Source organism: Osmerus eperlanus, chromosome 4, assembly GCF_963692335.1.
Source record: "Osmerus eperlanus chromosome 4, fOsmEpe2.1, whole genome shotgun sequence".
NCBI lineage: Eukaryota > Metazoa > Chordata > Actinopteri > Osmeriformes > Osmeridae > Osmerus > Osmerus eperlanus.
The window spans coordinates 5,988,958-6,008,763 of NC_085021.1; the positions used below are offsets into that span (position 1 = coordinate 5,988,958).

The window sequence follows — 19,806 nt, forward strand, 5'->3', positions numbered from 1 at the left end:
TATACAACACTTCCATCTAGAGGTTTGGAGTTCACTTTGCACCCGATTTGACATCGTTTCCATTCAAGTTAATTCATTAAATAATTTAATTCACTTGGTATTGCGGCATCCATTCATTCAAATGATTCAAGACAAGACTGAAGGCAGACACAGAAGATTAACAAAATGTTAGCTTTATTTATATCCAGGACAACTCATTCAGAATAATCAAGGACAAATAAGCACTAATGTTTTTTTGTTTGTTTTTTAGGTTGTTTTGTTTTACATTTGTCTGAGATGGTTCTTTATTGGTCAAAGTAAAACAAAATAACAAATATATATAATCATAATCATCATAGAATAATAATAATAATACATGAATCAAATACAACGTGTGGAGATTGGGAGAGGAACGTGTCTGTGATAGATCATATGCACTAACTGAACCAACAACAGTAGGGGCGTCTGAAATGACTCACCCTCAAAGAGGAAACACTTTTTTATTTAAATAATATTTTATCAAAGCTTCTTTTTTTTCATAAAATGTTTCTAAAACTCTTTTTAAACCTTCTGTTGATCTTTTTTCTTTTTTTGTTGTTGCATTTTTGAGGTTTCTATTTTACTCTTGATTTTTTTTTGTTGATTTTATTAGTTTTTCTTTCAGGTGTCTGTTTTTGCAAATGTAGGTGCCTCTGTTTGTGTGTGTGTGGGGGTGTGTGCGTGTGTGCGTGTGTGAGAATGTGTCCTTGGCTGAGGTTGAATGAGTTTGAATAGAAGTGTAAATGTCTGTGTGCACGTGAGGGACAGAAGGGGAAACCTGTTTGTGTCTGTGTGTGTGTGTGTTTTGTCCTTGCTCCAATGAGAGTGTGTGTGCGCAGCAGGGCATGTCATTCATCCAGAGATAGAGAGAGAACAAGTGTGTGTGTAGGCATGTACCTATGAGTGAGCTTATAAAGGAGTGTATTGGGTTAAGAGGATGTGCTAGAGTGATAGACTATATAGGCTAAGTGGGTGTCTCTCGATGCCTATGTTGGTGCTTGTCAATGTGTGCGTGTGTGTGCGTGTGTGTGTGTTTAAAGGCACAGAGAAAGTCCTCAGTCTCTCAGATCCATGCTGGAGCCAAACAGAGCCACCAGCTGCTCCTCATAGTGAGCGATGTTCCTCTTCATGATCTCTTTACAGGAGCCCAGCAGACGCTCAAACGCCTGGATGTCTATTACTGCAACACACACACACACACGCGCACACACACACGATTACAAATGTTTCCAAACTGTAAAACACACATGCTGGGTTCACACACTGATGAGGGGGGGAGAGGAGAGCGTGGTTACCCAAGCACTTGACGTCCCCCACGGCGTACGCTGAGGCGGCGCGGGGCTTGTTGGTGACCAGGGCCAGCTCTCCAAAGTAGTGCCCCCTGCTACAGCGGGTGATCTCTACCTCCGTGTTGTCCTGCTGGGACGCCTTCGTCTGGAGAGGGGGGCGAGAGGGGGAGAGGTTGAGAGAGAGGGCGGACCGAGAGAGAGAGAGAGAACAGAGGAGGAGGGAGGGAACTCACTTTGCTCTTCATCATGATCTTGACTTCTCCAGACTCCACAATGTAGAAACACTCAGCCCTGTCTCCCTGAGGAGAAGGAGGAGGAGGAGACAGTCAGTGTCCAGGCTCTATGACAGCGTCAACAGGGTCCTGGCGTGTCCAACATCCGCAGAGACGAGACTTCTTACCTGCATGATGATGCGCTCCCCGTCAGAGAACTGCTTCATTCCTAATACGTCCACAATCTTCATCCTCTCCGACAGCTGGAGGGAGAGAGTGAGTGAGAGTGAGAGTGAGAGAGAGAGGGATGGATGGAGGGAGACAGAGGAAGGGACGTTTCGTTGACAGGAAAGACCAGACCTAAAGAAAGTCCTGGTGGGGACTGCTCCAGCATCATGTTCAGGCCTCCCTCTCCTTACCTCCAGTGACTTGAGCAGGGGCACAGACTCGATGAAGGCCTCGTACATCCTCCTCTTCTTCGCGTTGTTCTTCAAGATGAGCCTGCGGAACGTGGCCCGGTCCTGCACACACACACACACACGCGTCACATATACCGGAAAATGTTCAACTTGGCAAAATTTGCCTTGCTGCTCTGGAGTTCTCCTTGGTGGCCACAGTGAGGTGCTGTGACTTTAGACAACACCCTGATCCCCAGGCCTCCCACAGGCCCCCACCCCCCAGGAGAGAAAGGAAAGGAGGACACTGAAGAAGAGAGGAGAGGGCTGTCTGAAGAAAGGAGAGGAGGAGGAGGATGAGACTAGAGAAGAGTCAAAGAGAGCAGAGGACAGGAGGCGGGAGGGGAGAGCGAGAAGAGGACATGCTCGAGGGGGATCTAGCAGGTGCCGTGTCTCACCAGGCCCCAGAGCGCCCCCTCCTGGGTGGCGATGATGGTGGCAGCGCGGGGCGTGTTGTACATGAGCGCCAGCTCCCCAAAGCTGCCCTTGTTGTCGTAGTGACCCACGCACAGGCCCGCGCCGTCCTTCTGTACCACAATGTCATACACGCCCCTGGGGAGGGAGGACACATGGAGGATTGGGGGGGGGGGGGGGGGGGGGGGAGAGAGAGAGAGAGAGAGGGAGAAAGACACCAAGTCACCGTGGTTAAAGGTTCATGTGTTGGAACCGAACGACAGAAGGCCCCATGGGCAAGTAGCGGCCTGTAAGCTGCTCTGCCTGCGTCTGGGCTGCAGGGAGCCCAGCCGAGGGCCACTCTGCAGCCGGGGGGGGGGGGGGGGGGGGGAGATTAGACCTGGGGGAGGAACGGAGGGGTTGGGCTTACACGCGTGCCCGGGAGATTATTGCGTCCTTTGGTAAAGAGGCGGCGGCTGATTGGCTGTGTGGGCACCCTGAGCCGGTGTGGCTGGTGGAGCCTTAACAGCATTGGGAGGATTAGGATGCTGATCGCTGGCGTCTGTGGACGTGGTCCCTTCAGGTGATGGGGCATTTCCCCCTGGGGCCTGGACATTGTGTGTGTGTGTGTGTGTGTGTGTGTGGGGGGGGGGGGGGGGCAGGTTTGGAATGCCCGTGACGTGTGTGTTTTGTCTCTTGTGTGTGTCATGCGCGATCGTATGACGTGTGTGCCCAGGCTAAGCCTTTTGGGAAGGTGGGGCTGGCATGGTTGATTGACAAGGAGGCTTAGAGGGCTAGGAATAAGCTCTAGCAGCCCACTCGGGGCCTCACGGCACAACACACACACTCCCGCCCAACATGCACGCGCACACACCTTAAAACTCCCACCCAGCGCACACACACACACACACCTTAACCCTCCTACCCAACAGACACACGCGGTCCTCACCTCTCAATAACGTAGAAGTTGTCTCCGTCGTCCCCCTGGTCGATGACGTGATCCTGAGGCTGGACCCGCAGCTCAAACATGGCGTCCAGGACTTCTGAGAACTGCTCCTGGGGGAGGGGGGGAGGGTGAGGAAGGTGCGGCTGTACAGGACGACTCGTCGGGGTTCTTGGGGCGCGTGCGAGTGTGTGTGTGTGTGTGTGTGTGTGTGTGTGTGAGGGGTCCGTACCTGGTCGAGGGTCTTGAACAGCAGGATGTCTCGACAGGCCTCTTGCAGTCGACAGCGCTGCTCGTCTGTTTTGGGGTGCACCACTCTGGGCTCGGTGTCCTCCTCCTCGTCATCTGGGTTGAAGGCCTCCGCACACACTGCACACAGGGGGAGGAGTTAGACTGTAACACCCACTGCACACAGGGGGAGGAGTTAGACTGTAACACCCACTGCACACAGGGGGAGGAGTTAGACTAACACCCACTGCACACAGGGGGAGGAGTTAGACTAACACTACAGACAGGGAATATTTAGATTGTAAAACACTACAGACAAGGAACTATTTAATTGTAACACACACTACAGACTAGGCCGATTCCAGACAGGAAATTGAATTGAAATGCACTACAAACTGTTTTAGACAATAACACTCTATAAAGATGGGGAAAATGTTAAGTCACAATACGTAAGGAAATGGAACAGGACATGTTTTGTTCCTTATAAAGATGTTGTGTAAGTTCCTGAGGCCCTCTGAGACAGCCTGTCTCTGTTTGGCAACACACACAGCTCAGTGCCAGTGGCATGTGAATATCCCTTTTTCTGGAGAGGCCTGCTACTTTGCAGCCAGTTGTGTTACAGTGTTACAATACATCCTAAAGACTGTAACACAAGACTGAAGAAAAGTTAAGACCATCACTGACTGAAGGAACTGAAAACATGACTTGACTAAAACATGCTCAAGTCATGTTTCCAGATACAAGTCACCATCAGTCGGTGCAGAGGTGAAAGGTCCACCAGGTTTAGGGATGGGCGATTAATTTTTTATCTCGATATTGTCAACATTTTTACGATATATATCTCGATATGTTTGCATTTTTTTTTTCTCCCCCCACTAGAAAACAACAAAAACAATGTATATAGAACAGCTATTGTTACAAATTACAAAATGTGTAGTGCAAATTTAAGCAGTTGCCATAACATGGTACTTGCTACTTGACAAAATGGACCTCACATGGAACAATTCATGCAGAGGTCCTTATGTGACAGGACAAAGAAAGAGCAAAAGAGAGTGCCTGTGCAATTTTTGTTTTGTTTGCAGACGGTGTCTGTGTGTGTCTGTGTGTGTGTGTTTGTGTGTGTGTGAACACAGAGGAGCAAGACGGTGATCTTAAAACACAAGCAACACAAGGACCAGCAAAAAAAAAATATATATTTTAATTTTTATATTCGATATTCACGTTATTTTCAAATTTTACATTGTCGTCAAAATCAATGCCCAATAATTTTATCGCTAAAATTCGATATATCGCCCAGCCCTAACCAGGTTCTGAATGAAGAACGCTGCAAGCACTCCAGAGGAGGCAAGTAACCATGTACGTATGACAGGCCTCCATGGTAAAGATCACACAGGGAGAGAAACCAAGAAAAAGAGATGACGTCAAACACAACTCACCTGACACTCTCCGGTTGAATCTGCTGGGGGGAGGAGCTTCATGGAGAGAGGGAAGGAGGGATGGATGGAGGGAGGGAGAGAGGGGTAGTTAGTGGAGTAAACTGTTATTGCACATTCCCTTCTGTTCACACATCACTGCTATTATGAAGCAGCGGTTATGACCTCTGACTTCACCACTGGCACAGAACGGGGACACACACACACAGAGCTTACAACAGCGCTGGCCTCAACCTAGTCCCCAGTGTAGGGGTCTGTGGGCGTTTTCATGGCCGACTTGGTCAGAGGACTGTGTGGCCTGGAGGCCGTGGGCTGACCATGAACACGCACTCTACTGTAGAATATGAAGGCTTGCAGGGAGAGAGAGACAGAGAGAGAGACAGAGAGAGAGAGGGAGAGAGAGACAGAGAGAGGGAGGGGGGGAGGGAAAGAGAAAACCCAGAGACCTGGAGTCACGTGTTGTTCCCACCGTGTGTGGAGAGTTCTGAAGAGATGGCGGACGAGTGTCAATAGCAGGCCTGAGGGTTTTCCCTTCCCTGTCTGTCCTCACACTCTGGTGCCAAGCCGTCACCGGCCATTAGGCCCATCATGTGAACGCAGGCGCACGCTCGGCAGCCCCCCCCCCCCCTCTCTAGGACTGATATTCACCTGGCGACCGTATCCTCCTTCACGCGAGGATACGGTCTCATTTCTCCCCCCCCCCCCCCCCCCGCCACCCCACCCAACCCCGAGCCTGCAGAAACTGAAGATAACACATCACCCACTCTTCACAGGTACCCGCCACACGAGCCCTGAACAATGGCTTCCTTCCATCGCTTCTTATTCCCATCTCACCTCCATCCACCCCCTCCCCCCCCTCACCTCACGGTAACCTTGGCCCCCCGTCTACCTGAGCCACATTCCTGTGTCAGCATGGAGCCTTGTTGTCCTTGGCAACACTGTGTCCCTGAGCCCGTTCGCACAAGCAAAAGGATATTTTGTTTTTAATTCTGTCCTTGTTTTGACGTTTTCCTTCTTTCTTTGTGGGAGCCAATTCAAGCCGTGCTCTGCTTTGTGGGGTGGTGGCTCCTCTGGCCCAGAGGCCATTAGGTGGTTAGCCTCTGCAGCTGTTGCTGCTCCTATTATGGCTAAATGGGTGGTTTCTTGATTGATTTCCATAACGTTACGGCGTAGCGCTGTGCCACATTATGCGTGTTTCTGTGAGCCGGTATATAGTCATGTTGCCTTTTGTCTGTGTGTGTGTTGGGAACGAGAATGTGAAGAGCTCTCGCCATGATCACGTTTGGGGGATATCAAGTGCCTGAAGTTGCCATGACAACGACAAAATACAAGGAAGAACTCCTCATTGCCATAACAACCCCTACCCCCCCCCCCCCAATTTCCAGAGGTAGACCCCCCCAAACCCCTAAAGACCAGAGGAGAAAGACAAACCGACCGAGGGAGAGAGACCAAGTGATAAGAGAAAAGAGCAGCCCAGTCGTTGCTGACGTGTACATTGATTTCTATGACCCGTCCACACTGTCTGCTGGGCCGGCTCATTACAGATGGAGCTGAAAGCTAATACCACACAAACACACAGGAGAGAGAGAGAGGGACAGGAAGAGAGGGATAAGATAAGAAGAAAGCACGAGTGAGACAGGGTGATGGAGGGGGGGGGGGAGAGAGAGAGAGAGAGAGAGAGAGAGAGAGAGAGAGAGAGAGAGAGAGAGAGAGAGAGAGAGAGAGAGAGAGAGAGAGAGAGAGAGAGAGAGAGAGAGAGAGAGAGAGAGAGAGAAATGAGACATGATACACACAGACAATGGGTGTGTTTCTCTGGGGTATGTGTGTGTGTGTCTGTTATGTTAACCATTACATCTAAACAGATAAGCGGGATAATGGATGGTGATAGATAGCTGTGGATCAGGGCTGGTGTGAATATTGATCAGGGAGCACATACATATATCCTAGGTGCTCCCATGTGACCATCGTTCTCTACAACCTGTTAAACACATTCTCCTTCTCCAGTTCTCCCACCCTCCCTCTCACACATACTCTTAACCCCCCCCCCCCGTGTCATACCTTCATGAATGTGTTCTCTCCCCGTGCTAGTCTCTCATCTCTTCTCTTCCTCTTTTCTCTCTTCCTCCCATGCTTCTCACACTATCTCCCTCCCTCTGTCCTTCCCTCCCTCCCTCTAGTCAAGGCCTGACTGATAAGAGAAACACAACATCATGCTTCCGTCACGTCTCCTGGGCAACCATGAGGGATGAGGGCCCCAACAGGAGGATCACAACATAAGGAGGGAGGGGCCTACTACTAAAGCGGGTGGGGCTTTATCGAATGCGTGCACGGGCTGCCTAGATATGGCCCGTGGTCGGAAGTGGGCATGGGGGGCATGTCAGAGGGGGTCACTGGTAATGGAGGCCAGGGCTGGCAGGAAGGGGGGGGAATGGGGAAAAGCAAGAGCTGACTAGTACCCATCACACCAGCTGAAACGCTGACTGCATATGAACAAATACATTAAAAAAAACACTCACAGGCAGTGTTATATGAGAACGCACAACACCGAGCACACGTGCGCAGCGCACACACGTTTACGATGCAATCATGCTTGTCGTCTTCTGTTCTAGAGCCGCATCCACAGACGTCATCACCAGTCAATGCGGGCCACATCCCAGAATGCACCGCTCAGCACTCTTAACACCATAAACTCGGCCTGCACAACGCCTTAATCTAATCTCACCCTCACACTCTCTCTGACACACACACACACACACACACACACACACACACACACACAGACATTGTGTGGGCTTTAGAGATGGCTGTTTCACAGCGAGCAGCAGTCCGATCATGTGACCATGTCACCAGGAGGGGAGACCGTGAGCCCTGGGCGACAGTGAACACTGAGGACACGAGGACTCTGGCGCTGAAGTCGGACATCATTTTAGCAGCAGTACGAGTCTCGTCTGGCGTGTGCGGGTTTAACAGCAAACCTTCCACCCTGGCGCACGCACACAGCGAGTGCGTGTTCCCGGTTGTTCGCTTGAGTACGTCCCCAGGAAGATAGACGACAGGCAGTGATCCAGGAGATTACTCAAATGATGGCCCGTCTTTCTAATGAAGAACTCGCATGCTCCATTTTTTACACTTTGCCTTTTCCGGCTTTCCCCCCCTCCTCACCCTGGCAATCTGTCGCCTCCGCTACACCTCCCCTCTGCACGCCTTCCTTCATCAGCTTATAGTCTTCCTACCCTGTCTCTCTCTCACCCCTTTTCTCTTTTAATTCACAGCCTTTCTTTTGTTAGCTTAGTCTCCCACTCATTCATTCTGTCTGTCTGTCTATTTCGTTGTCCTAGTCTTCCTCCCTAATTCTCTCTCTCTCCTCTCTTCCTTACTCTCTCTTTTGCCCACTCCCCTTTCTCTCTCTCTCCTCTTCCTGACTCCCTCTCCCTCTTCCGCTAACCCCTCAACTCCCCCTCCTCGTTTCCCTCCCCCTCTCTCACTATCTGACTCTCCCTCTATCTCATTCTCCAGACTAAAGTCCTTAAAAGGAAGTGGCCCTGTCCTGTTGAGAGCACGCGTTCTTAACCCCTTCCTGGCCCCGTTTGCTGATGAGTTAACCCCTGAATGCGCCAGCCGACCGCTGCCCCAGTTTATGGCAGGGTGTGCTGGAAGGACATTGGCTGGAGACATAAACATCCTTGCCACAGAGTGCTCTCTCACCCCCCTCGGTATGGGAACCACCGGGACTTGGTGGGAAAATGTCTTGAAAATGACAAATTATCTCTAGGGTGAGAGACAAAAATCGTGATTATACCGGGCCTGATTTCATGTCCCGAAAATATAGATACCTCCAATGAGTTACCCAGGGGAGTTACACACACCCCCCCCACCCCCCCCCCCCCCCCCCGTACCAGACCAGAGGTTGTGAAGGACACTCGTCGCCTGCTCCCACTGCCTGAGTAACCAGGAAACATTGGAGTGGCATTAGCTTGAGATAGCACGGTGGGGGTGGAAGTTGTGGCCTTTAACAAGCTACTGGGCTGCAACATAAACAGGACAAAGCAGCTCAAACGTGACCATGTACAGACAAGGGCCGAGGCCTGTGAAACTCCTGTTTAGACTTTTCAATGCTCTGTCACACAGAGAGGGCAAGGCACTGGGACTGGATCTTTCTACCAAGCATACAATGACTGGGACAAGCTTCGATTGATGTAATGTGTACGCAAATAATAACGTTTCAGACTAAGTAATCCTCTTCTTATTGAAACGATGAGACCGCGCTGCACATCTTTATTTTTTTGCCTTCTGAAACACTTTCTGAGATGGCCAAAATCTGACACTGAACCCGCCTGTGCGCTTATCTGTTCTCTGATTAGCCAAGGTTTGTCCACCCTACTCTCTCTCGTGATTGGTTGGCAAAGGCTGGAGGCTAGCGAAGAGAGCACAAGGTCAGGTTGGTGTCTAGCTAACCAAGCCAGAGACAGCAGACCAAGCTGGCCAGTCAAAAACACAGCCCCCCCCACACACACACTCCCTCGTCAACCTCTTTCCTCCAGCTGGATCCCGGACCGGGTCTGTGGTGGATACCCCCCTCGCTGTAAGCCAGACCCCCCCCCTGCGTCTCTGTCCAGCTGAAGCGTACTAATGACCTGCTCTCCCTAAGCCACCTTGTCTAATGAGATTGAGGCTACTCAGAGGCCTGCTTGTTACATGCAGAGAGGCGGAGGGAAGGAGGAGGAAAGAGAGAGACAGTCAGAGACGGAGGGGCAGAGAGAAAGAGACAAAGATGGATAACTGTTCACATATTTCTCCAAAATCCCTCACGGCTCATACGTCCACAAACTACGCCGGTGCTCCAGAACAATGGCTCCGAGCAGCAGGCCTCCTTCACCAGAACATGACACCTCCAGCGACCGCCGTGTGTTGTCTGACTGGGGCCGTGTGTCAGCCGCTAGGCCACAGGGAGGATCCTGTGACAGACGCAGGGAAGCCACAGCCCTGCCGGCCAACAAGAAGGGGGAGGGGTTCCCCCACTTCCTGTCTCCAGACACCGGGGGAACAAGTGGGGGTGGGGGGTCCAGGCCGGCAGCTTCCCTCTCTTACGCTGGCCGGGCCCAGCTTCACAAAGTGGTGCTAAAGCGCTACTGTAACCGGACTGATCACACCTCCAGCTCATACTGAACTAGAGACCACGGAGAGGGGCATCTAATCTGTCCACTTGACTGCCAACAAGCTGACTTAGTGTTAAGTATTGTTATGCTCTGTTCGGTCCACTGTGAGATGATGGCCAAATTATGAACTGGCTGGGATGTAGGAGTTCATTGGGAAATGCACGCTCAGCTAAGAATGTGTTAGGACTGAACCATACTGAGAGGGGTACTGCAGCGAGTTAACAGCTGTCCACTGACTTCCTAGTGAGCTACTGTAATCAATGACCCTGTGTTCGTGTGTGTGTGTGTGTATTTAAGTAGGAGGCGTGTGAATTGCAAACAGGAGGGAGGATGGATGAACCTCTGCGTTGTCAGTATTTCCTCTTTTTTCTGTCAAAAGGATAGTCGGAGAAGAATAAGGAAGTGACAAAGTTCAGATGGCGCCTATCAACGGCGTGACGGAACAGGAATCTCAACCAGAAAACTGCCTGCGTCTACCTGGCCTCACAGACCTGTGCTACTCGAAAGACAATGGGGTGAGACCTGACAGAAGTCAATTAATGGAGAAAAGGGGGGGGGGGGTCAGGTAGAGGGACAGAGAGAGATGAAGGGCTAAACCCTAAAAGGGCACTCTAGGGATTCTAAACATTAGATTAGCCTCCTGCCTATATTGAACAGCCCTCTGTGTGTGCGCGCCAAGTAATTAGGTCACCTGTTGCACAACCTCGGTGACCACATTTGCAGCCAGCCTGGTCATCCTACAGCTAACCCACACGACTTTGAAAAGCCATAGGGACCGGAGACTTGAGACAATCGTGTCTCCCATTATTGCTATAAGGCACAGAACTAGCAATTCTGAAAGGCTTTAGTTTAGAGTCTCTGCTCATGAAATGAGATTTGTGGAGTTGGTAAGTTAGGCTTTATCCTCCCAATAAGAACCACAAGTAGAACCAAAAGTGATTTTGCAAAACAAAAGGCTCCTGGATAGTATAAAAAGGCATGAAGACAGCAATCCGATTAGGACCCATTTCATCAGCTCTTTATGACTTTCAGCCGACAGGGATCTGAAGGCACACATGCTCTGCTTTCTCTCACGATAGGAACTGTACAAGACAGAGTGGTTCTGTGGCGTGCTCTGTTTAGGCTAGGTGCATTTAACTGAAACGAAAGTGTTGAGGTTGTTTCACTGCTTGGTTAGGTTGTTTCACAGTCGACTGTGAAACAACCTAACTGCTAAGGAAATAAAGCATCCAACTGGGTGAAGCGGCGATGCAAAGTGGCGTGACTTCCTAGCCTGTAGCCTTGACTCACTGGACCCCCAGGATACTACACGTGGAAGGGGGTCAAGGTGCTACCAAACAAGACGCTTGAGTAGTTGTGACCATAGTAGCTAGCTAGATAGCGCATCTCCAAGAGAATAGCACCAACTAGGTATTGCATAAACGGACCTCCAGTTAAAACCCTGTCACGCAGTGTGGAGGCTTCATCAAGCCAGGAGCAGAGTTCCATCATGAACCCTTCATGTCACTGCTCTCTACACAACGACCTCTTTCACCGAAGCCTTGTCCTCCCTTTCCTTTCTTAATCGCTCGGTCACCGCTGTTCTTTACATTGCCTTTTGCTGTCTATAAACATTCGTATCTGCTCTGAGAGAGAAAGACCCATTTGGTGCCTTTTTATTCCGGCTGAAGCCAAACCACAGCTGACGAGACTAATGTGAGAGAGATGGAGGTTCACTATTGCTTCAGTTGGGAAGGAATGCTGGGAGATTCTCAGTCATGGACCCGTTCGTTCCGGCATGATTAGGCCTAGCGTGTCACCAAGCTGGAATCCAGGAGTGTGTAATCGAGTATTAACACATCTGCCACAACACACTCCGCAGACGAGGGTAGGGTGTGTGGTGGTGTGTGCAATCAATCAACAGGAACCGCAACAAGGACACACAGAAAAGCTGATACGGAAGTTAAATCCCATTCACACCTACAGGCAAGCCAATCCCAAATGATATCAGCATCTCCAATGCCGGCGTTCTGCTCATTGACAAAACAGAACATCCATTCACAGCAGCCCTGAATGCCAGTGTGATCTGGGTCACGTTGCTCACAGTTGCATGGAGCGGTGGAGAGAGGATAAGCATCTCGTTCTAGCTGCTAGCTTGGTTTGAGGTACACCTTTTTTTAGAAGGACAAGGCCTCTACTCAACTGTGACCCATACAGCATGTCAAATATATAGGAAGGATGCCTCTGGCATAAGATGAGCAGTTCCTAAATCTCCTTTTCATTCATGGTCATGGATATAGGCTAACCCAAGACGCACAGTTGGTATTACACACGGGTTCTGTGCCTTAATCGAGGAAGCAACTTACGCTCAAAGTCTGAATCCTCATCGTCATCATCCTCGTCTCCGTTGGACTCTGTCTGCATCGGCTCGCCATCAAACATCACTCCTTTGCCCAGTTTAATAGCCGCTCCTGCCCCATCCTGGTTTCTGGTATCCCGCAAGCGAGTAAAATATTGTATGGCGAATTCCACCAGGTCGGTTGGTCTTTGTCTGAGCACCTCCACGGTGTAGCCTTGCAGCAATTCCGTCAAACCCACCGGTATCTCGATACTCATGGCTGTTTATGTGGTACGTTCTTTCTGAAAGGCCGTTCAAAAGGGTTAGATAATCAGTCTCTGAGTAAATGAAAGTTAACAAGATAGCTCATTGCCGAGCCAGGCTTGCAGCTCATTGATCTAGTTTACAATTGCTCCAAGAAACAGGATTAGCTGGCTGATATGGATGGCCAGATTGATGGAGGTTCCAGATGTGTTTAGCTACTAGTACCTACAGTAGCTAAAGTAGTCTACCTACACCAGCAAACCTATCGCGGTGGTTGAGTTTACAAGCCTATCGCTACTGTAGCTGGTGAAAAGCAGTAACTAGCTAGTCCGGGAGAAAATATTTACAGTTGTATTTGTTATCTAGTTTGTAAACTGGACCTTAAAACTACCTAATAGCCAACTACGACTACTAAGCTAATCAAGCAGTTTACGTAAAAATGACATCTCGGACTATACGATACTGCTCCTAAATTTACGCATGCCGTTATATGGCCGGCATCAGGCGGCAAATACATTAAATGTATGACACAAATGGTTGGTATGGCGTGCTGCATAGAGCTCCCCATGCCATGAAAAAGTATTTTAAGAAGCTAAAACAGATAGCAGCCACGCTATCTAGAGTTACAGTAGCTAGCTAAAGTTTGCAGGATACAGGCCAATACTGTAAGTGGTTGACCATCATTGTTAGCTACAGTAGCTACTAGTGCTACCTATAACACCAACATTGATCTAGCTAACTAGCTCGTTGCTAAGCAAGCTAGCGTAGCTATCGTCATAAAATAGCCAGCTAACAGTACTATTAACTTACGTCTATAAATCTGTCGCCGGCTTATTATGGTTAGCCAGTCCTTCTCTTGCCGTCTTCCCAACTCTCTTTATTTCGCCTCCTCTTTCTGGCCCGTCTCTTTGCCAGTGTAGCGACAAGACCCCGCCAGCTAGAAAACTATACGTTCACTATCACCGGTGTGAGTGGGCAACCTCGCTAGCTAGCCTCCTAGCAATGCTAGCCAACCCCTGAGCTGTCAGTAGCGAGCCTCTCCCCACTAGTAATTTAGCTAGCAACGTCCTGGTTTACGCAAAGGACTCTGAGAGCCAACAAGCCACTAATTAGAAAGGGAGGGTGGGACTTGGGGATGTTGGTTTACTAACCGGTTCTAGTGGACCGACTACTAGTTAGATAGCTTCCACTTGCTAATCACTTTTTAACTGACAGCTAGTCGACTTGCTAGCTAGCTAGTAGTAGCTGACTCAAAGCGAATGTCTTTCAAAAATTGTTGCAGGTGGTGGCACCTCGAGCCAGCCGGTGAATCGTTATCCCCAAGCTTTAACGGAAAAAAACGGAGAGTCGAAACCGCAATGTTATCTATCTTAATCCCTCTAAAATACCTAGTTAGTCTAAATATCTACCTATGCGGTACGACTATTGACAATGGTGCAAAAAAAAAAAGCCTAGCTAACGTTCGATAAATCCGTTTGTGCCTCCAGGAGAGGCTCTTCGTTTAACTCCACGGGCAGGCACGAGCGTTCAGGGGCGTGGACAGCTGTCAGTTCACCAGGGTCGAGCGTTGCATCTGATATGGATTGACGGGCCAATGAACCAACCATTTCACGATTTGGATCAGACAAGCGTCAATCACACGCGTTCATGACTAAACGGGGCGTGAATAGAGGCGGGATGAAAATGCCAAAGATGAGGCCCACGCCCACGCAAGCGATAGACGCTGGCCACGAGTGACCCCTGCCCGATAGAATGGAAAGGACAATGCAGGAAAGCACTGAGAGCATTGGCGTAGTTTTTACTAAGGAAGCGTCCCTCTCACATAGAGAAATGTCATATTTGTTCCCCTGACTTCAAATCCAAGTCACGTTTATGTGATAGGGAAGAGAACAAGTCGCGCTTCTAGCCAAGCCTACACGTCAGAAAAAAAGATAACGTGCAACATTTCATGATAAAACTGCTGTGACAGCTACCTCAGTAGATAAGCTGGTTGTTCTCAAAATGTTACCGAAGGATCACTATAGCAACATGGTCAGAATCAATAGCCCCACGATAAATCAAATTCAGAAAATACTACCCTTAATCTGAGATGTCAACTATTTGCTGTGTACTGGCAATACAGGATAAGAGTCAGAACAGACATTCCCTGCATGAGCTTCTCTCTTTATCCCCTGGGCTTACAGAATGCTGCTTGCTCAGGTCACCAGGCTCTTGTCAATTGGCAATGTCCTCCTCTTAGTGTGCAGGCCTACTGACATTTCACCAGTCAAATATAGTCCTGCCTATTCCTGCCCTGTCTCACCTTAAGAGAGAGGCTGGCAAAGCCGGCGTTGTCATGGTCACAGCAGTGGTTTTAATTCCTCGAACTAGTCTTAATAAGTCCTTCGCAGTGTGGATAAGCAGTTGTAAAGGGGTCTTTCGTCTCCCTCTACAGGACAGGGTGAGGACTACAACTGGATCAGTTCTGAACGGCATGCTCAAGTAAGGCCGTGACAGATTATGCCCTAGGGCCTTGGTGGTCCATTCGGATTCTCGAAACTGCAGACTGCAATCCTTTCGCCACGGAAAGAGTTACTGAATTAACACGAGTAGACAGCTGTGTAGAGAATCTGAGATTGCTTCAAATGGGCAGGAGGGAGGGAGGCTGTATTTCTACAGAATTCAAACAGAGCACCTGTGACCTAGTTTTCTAAGTCTTGCCTCTGAAGTGTGAATCCTTTATAGAGATTGGATAGGACATGTGCCATTTATGTGACAGTATTTGACTTGTGACTAAGTCCAGTTTTAGGAGTGCATGTCTGCATGTTTCTGAGAAGAGGTGGAGAATTGGGACCCTGGCAGATTAGCAAAAACCTGTGGTACAATTCGTCACTGGCTCTAGTGCTAAACAATCGAGAAAGTATGTCAAGCAGGATATTATACATACATATATTATACAGGATATTATACATCCAGGAATTCTTTGTATGATCAATGTATCCATTGATCATTCAATGCAACCTATGGTCCATTCATTGGCAACCTGACCTCACAGTCCATTCATCGACATTGATGTCTTTCCGTGTCCCTTGATTTTGTATGCTATATTTCAAATAACAGGACAAAAAGGTGGTGCTACACCTATTTAATTTCATAGTTTCAAAAGCTACATGCATATCCACAATTGCTAAAAACTATAAAAATAGAAAGGACATATTTCTGTAAGTATCCTATCAACGTTCAAATGTTTAAATGCTGAGGTGCTCCGCGCACTCCTGGTTGTAGGACTGAATCTCTTTCTTTCTCTCTTTCTTTCTTTCATTCTTTCTTTCTTTCTTTCTTTCTTTCTTTCTTTCTGTCTTTCTTTCTTTCTTTCTTTCTTTCTTTCTTTCTTTCTTTCTTGCTTGCTTGCTTGCTTGCTTGCTGGCTAGCGATATCAAATATATCCTGTCCATTGATGTGACCGTTTGTCCAGATATAATATCAAATGAATGTTCACTGTCCAGAAGGCTTACATTTTGTCCAGATGCAATATCCAATTACGTAATGTTCCACTGTACAAAAAGTTGACACCCCAGCCAATGTTAAAGTATTGGAAATGGACACTTTATTTATTTAGGAGGAAAGCATCCATAACTAATACATTAACATGCAAACATGCTCCATTCAAATGTCTTGGAAGGGGATTGTCCAGAAGGTTGACACCTCGGTCAATGTTGGACACAAATATTTTAGAGGCCAAGCCACAAAAATGCCATGACATTGATTTTGCTGTACATATGATTACTTTCAATTATCAACCTGTTGTATATGTCTGGATAAAATACCACTGTAACTGGATACTTAATCCATCCAATAAACTGCACATTACAGTATTATGGGATATGACATTCATAGAATTGAATATTCTATAATAAATAATTTTCATTTGATTTGAATATGGCATTGTGTATTCATTATGTAGGTAGATCAATTGCATACATCTAATTGGTTCAGTACTTTATACACAATTACTGGGGGTTTTGCATAAGATCAACTATAAGTTTCACATCAACAGAAGTTTCAAATTTTGCCTGTTGGGTATCAGCTGCATATTGACATTTCTTCCTTTATTTCAGGTAACAGTATATGCACAGTTGGAGTCATATTATCAACAAAAGGTTTCCCTGCCATCAAATCAAACAGTGCTCCAGTCGGGACTAGCAAACCAAATTGTCCCTGGCCTTAACCCACCCTATAAAGCATTCAACAATTGGTTCTCCAGCTTAACAGTTGACATGCCATAATGTAATTTGTAATTACAAATTTGTAAAATTTGGGTCAAGTCAAACAGGAAGAGGGGGAATGGAAATATACATTACTGTATTTAATAATCACTTTTTGGAATGCAGTTTGAGAAGGTGTAGCCAGGAATACAAGTGGTACTGGGTTTGGTGCAGAGCATGTTGTTGATAAAATCGAAGTTTACTGAACATATTGATCATGTTACAGTGCAATGCATAGACTTCAAGGCAGAAATGTTAAAAGATTGGAAGTCCAGTCAAGAAAGTGTTATTTAAAAAAGCAACAGTTGTGTTCCACGAATACAAACGCAGAACATGGACATTCAGTAGGTGCCGAGGTGTAGACATCATCATCATGTCAGAGCTGAAGCAGCTCCTCCAGGAGTTCCTCCTGATCTTGAGCATGTTCTGTGACATCTAGATGGAGATGTTGAAGATGAATTTGTCTCACAACAGTCTGGTGACTTCAACTCTGCAGGTCTCCTTTTAAAGGAATCTTTAGAGTCCCTTCCTCCCTTCTGGTGACAGGTCGCAGCATTCACCTCAATTAGAAAGAACCTACTTTAAACAATTGTGCCAATCTCAAAGGGGCTAACTACAGCAAACAGATGGCACTTTCATTTCACATTGTATTATTTATAATGCAGCGTAAGTGGAAGATTAGAGAGACCTGTCCAGATGCTTTAGGCGTTGCCAGTAATAGTGTGCATTACACACCTCCCTGCCTTCTTGAAACGATAATGCTTGCAATTCCCATCCACTAATCCAAATGAAATCAAAATTTGATGGGCTGGGGTTAGGAAAGGGACCGGGAACTCGCTGTTGTCCGTCATGGAGACTGGTTTCCGATTGGCGACTCGATCCAGCTTTAGCAGACTGTCACATCCACTGGCGACCAGGTCCAGCGTTGACCGACCCACGACCAGGCAGTTGCTGACAGCTCAAACCCCCCACACCACAGGGGATGTGTGGAGGGGGGACAGAGAGAGGAGAGCAGGAATTAGATAATGCCAGGAGCAACTAACAGTTACAGTAATATTAGAACGAGATCCCCACCGGTCAAGTGTGGACTAGTGCAGCAATTTAGCAGAGCAAAAAGGGTCATTGATGCAGCCCTGGACACTAAGATAGCGCCAGCCCCCCTCAGTTGGAACATGAAATCTGTTTCAGGGAAGAGAAACTCTAAAATACGTTATTCTTATACAAATAAGAAGGTCCCCTCCAACTAGTAACAGAAACAATAACAGTAACAATATACAGTAACAGGTTTACTTTACTTGTAAAATCTAGATAGGGCAACCTGAACATATAGAGAGAACGCCCTGCCTCCAGCAGTTTTTTTAATTACTTTTGGGAACCACCAGATAGCCGGCATCTTGGGATCTCAGTGACCTTACGGGGTGATAGGGTGCAAGAAGACCAGAGAGGTATTGTGGTGCCAATCCATGCAGAGATTTGTAGGTTAGTAATAGAACTTTGAAATCAGCTTGGATGGCTTGGATAGGGAGCCAGTGTAAAGAGACGAGAGTAGATGTTATGTGATCATACCTTCTGGTTGTGGAACATTTTGTCAACGTTGTATGTGTACATGGCCCATTCCATAAAGCTTTGATGTAAAGTGTCACCAGATATTTTATTATTCTGTTGAAAAAAACGTAGTTCCTATGAATGCAAACTTTAACACTGAAAAATATTGTATTAGCACTGTATTATCTGTAAAGTACTATTAGTTTAACATAAATATTATTGTGTTTTGCAAATGGGTATACAACAGGAATAATGTTATAACAAATTTAGCCTCTTAGGTCGGTTGTCAGTGTCTCATGTCAATGCGATACAGAAAATACAAGACTATTTTACAGCACTGTAGCACAAAGGAAAACATACAAATGTTCATGTAAACATAGCAAACACTCTTTAGGCAGAACTGCACATGCTGTATGATGAATAAGGTCTACAATTATGACAACTGGTTCAACCATTTGTGCATTGAATTACTTATGTAATGAACTCAATGTCTAGATGTTTGTGGGGGTAAGACAATTTAACAGAGAAAATATCTAATACATTTTTATCAACATGAAATCAGCCACTTATAATGTAGCAAACAATTGTTGGCTACATCATAATTTGCATGAACGTACCACCAGAGCATTGTCAATTTGTTTAAAAGAATGAGAAATTGCTTTTAAGATGTGCATACGTGACTAGATGATGTGGAGGTTGACAAGTACTGTTGGGAATTTAAGTTGTGATGAGAGAAATGTAGGTTCCAAAGCCACTGAGAAGAACTGTCATCACCAGCTGCATCACAGGCACTGCACTGTATGTCTATAAGTCCAGAAAGCTGTGTGTCTCACTGACATCTTACTCACCTGCTGCATCACAGGCACTGCACTGTATGTCTATAAGTCCAGAAAGCTGTGTGTCTCACTGACATCTTAGTCACCAGCTGCATCACAGGCACTGCACTGTATGTCTATAAGTCCAGAAAGCTGTGTGTCTCACTGACATCTTACTCACCGACTGCATCACAGGCACCGTGCAATAGTATAAGAAACAGAGGGACATGAACGTACGTCCACATAACGAATTCGAATGAACTGTGAGGTCATTGGAACTGTGTTCGTGTGAAAGGTGTAGTTACATCGCCATTTAGTGTCTTAAAAAGTCAATTGTAACCTGCCTGTGCAGTAGTATGATATCAAGATCGCCATCTACTGACCTTAAAAAGTAAATTGTAACCTGCGTGTGCAGTAGTATGATATCAAGATCGTGGGATCATCAACAGCAGGATTCTGTGGTGACATCAGAAATTGAGAGGCGACAGCAAGGC

The 19,806-nt window shown here is 47.3% G+C and overlaps 1 protein-coding gene across 2 annotated transcripts; it reads right to left on the reverse strand.

Moving 5' to 3' along the window:
- Nucleotides 1-157: 157 nt before the first annotated feature.
- prkar2aa (protein kinase, cAMP-dependent, regulatory, type II, alpha A) lies at nt 158-14,232 on the reverse strand. Of its 2 annotated transcripts, none has more exons than XM_062458361.1 (11): nt 13,519-14,232; nt 12,473-12,742; nt 4,975-5,010; nt 3,543-3,679; nt 3,317-3,423; nt 2,373-2,526; nt 1,939-2,040; nt 1,708-1,782; nt 1,541-1,606; nt 1,314-1,452; nt 158-1,198 (listed from the first exon to the last, which is right to left on the reverse strand). In XM_062458361.1, exons 2-11 carry the CDS (start codon nt 12,720-12,722, stop codon nt 1,074-1,076), a joined length of 1,191 nt encoding a protein of 396 aa, XP_062314345.1. In that variant the 5' UTR covers nt 12,723-12,742; nt 13,519-14,232; the 3' UTR covers nt 158-1,073. The 2 variants fall into 2 exon arrangements, with proteins under 2 accessions (XP_062314345.1, XP_062314343.1); XM_062458359.1 differs by having other exon boundaries at nt 12,473-12,746; nt 13,519-14,231.
- Nucleotides 14,233-19,806: the final 5,574 nt, after the last annotated feature.

Bases quoted from the DNA above. Each gene is read 5' to 3' on its own strand.
- prkar2aa (XM_062458361.1), bottom strand. From the start codon at position 12,722: ATGAGTATCGAGATACCGGTGGGTTTGACGGAATTGCTGCAAGGCTAC. The intron at 2,041-2,372 runs GTGAGACACGGC...GTGTGTGTGCAG, and splicing joins AGGGGGCGCTCTGGGGCCTG to GACCGGGCCACGTTCCGCAG. The intron at 1,607-1,707 runs GTAAGAAGTCTC...CCTTCTCCTCAG, and splicing joins GGGAGCGCATCATCATGCAG to GGAGACAGGGCTGAGTGTTT.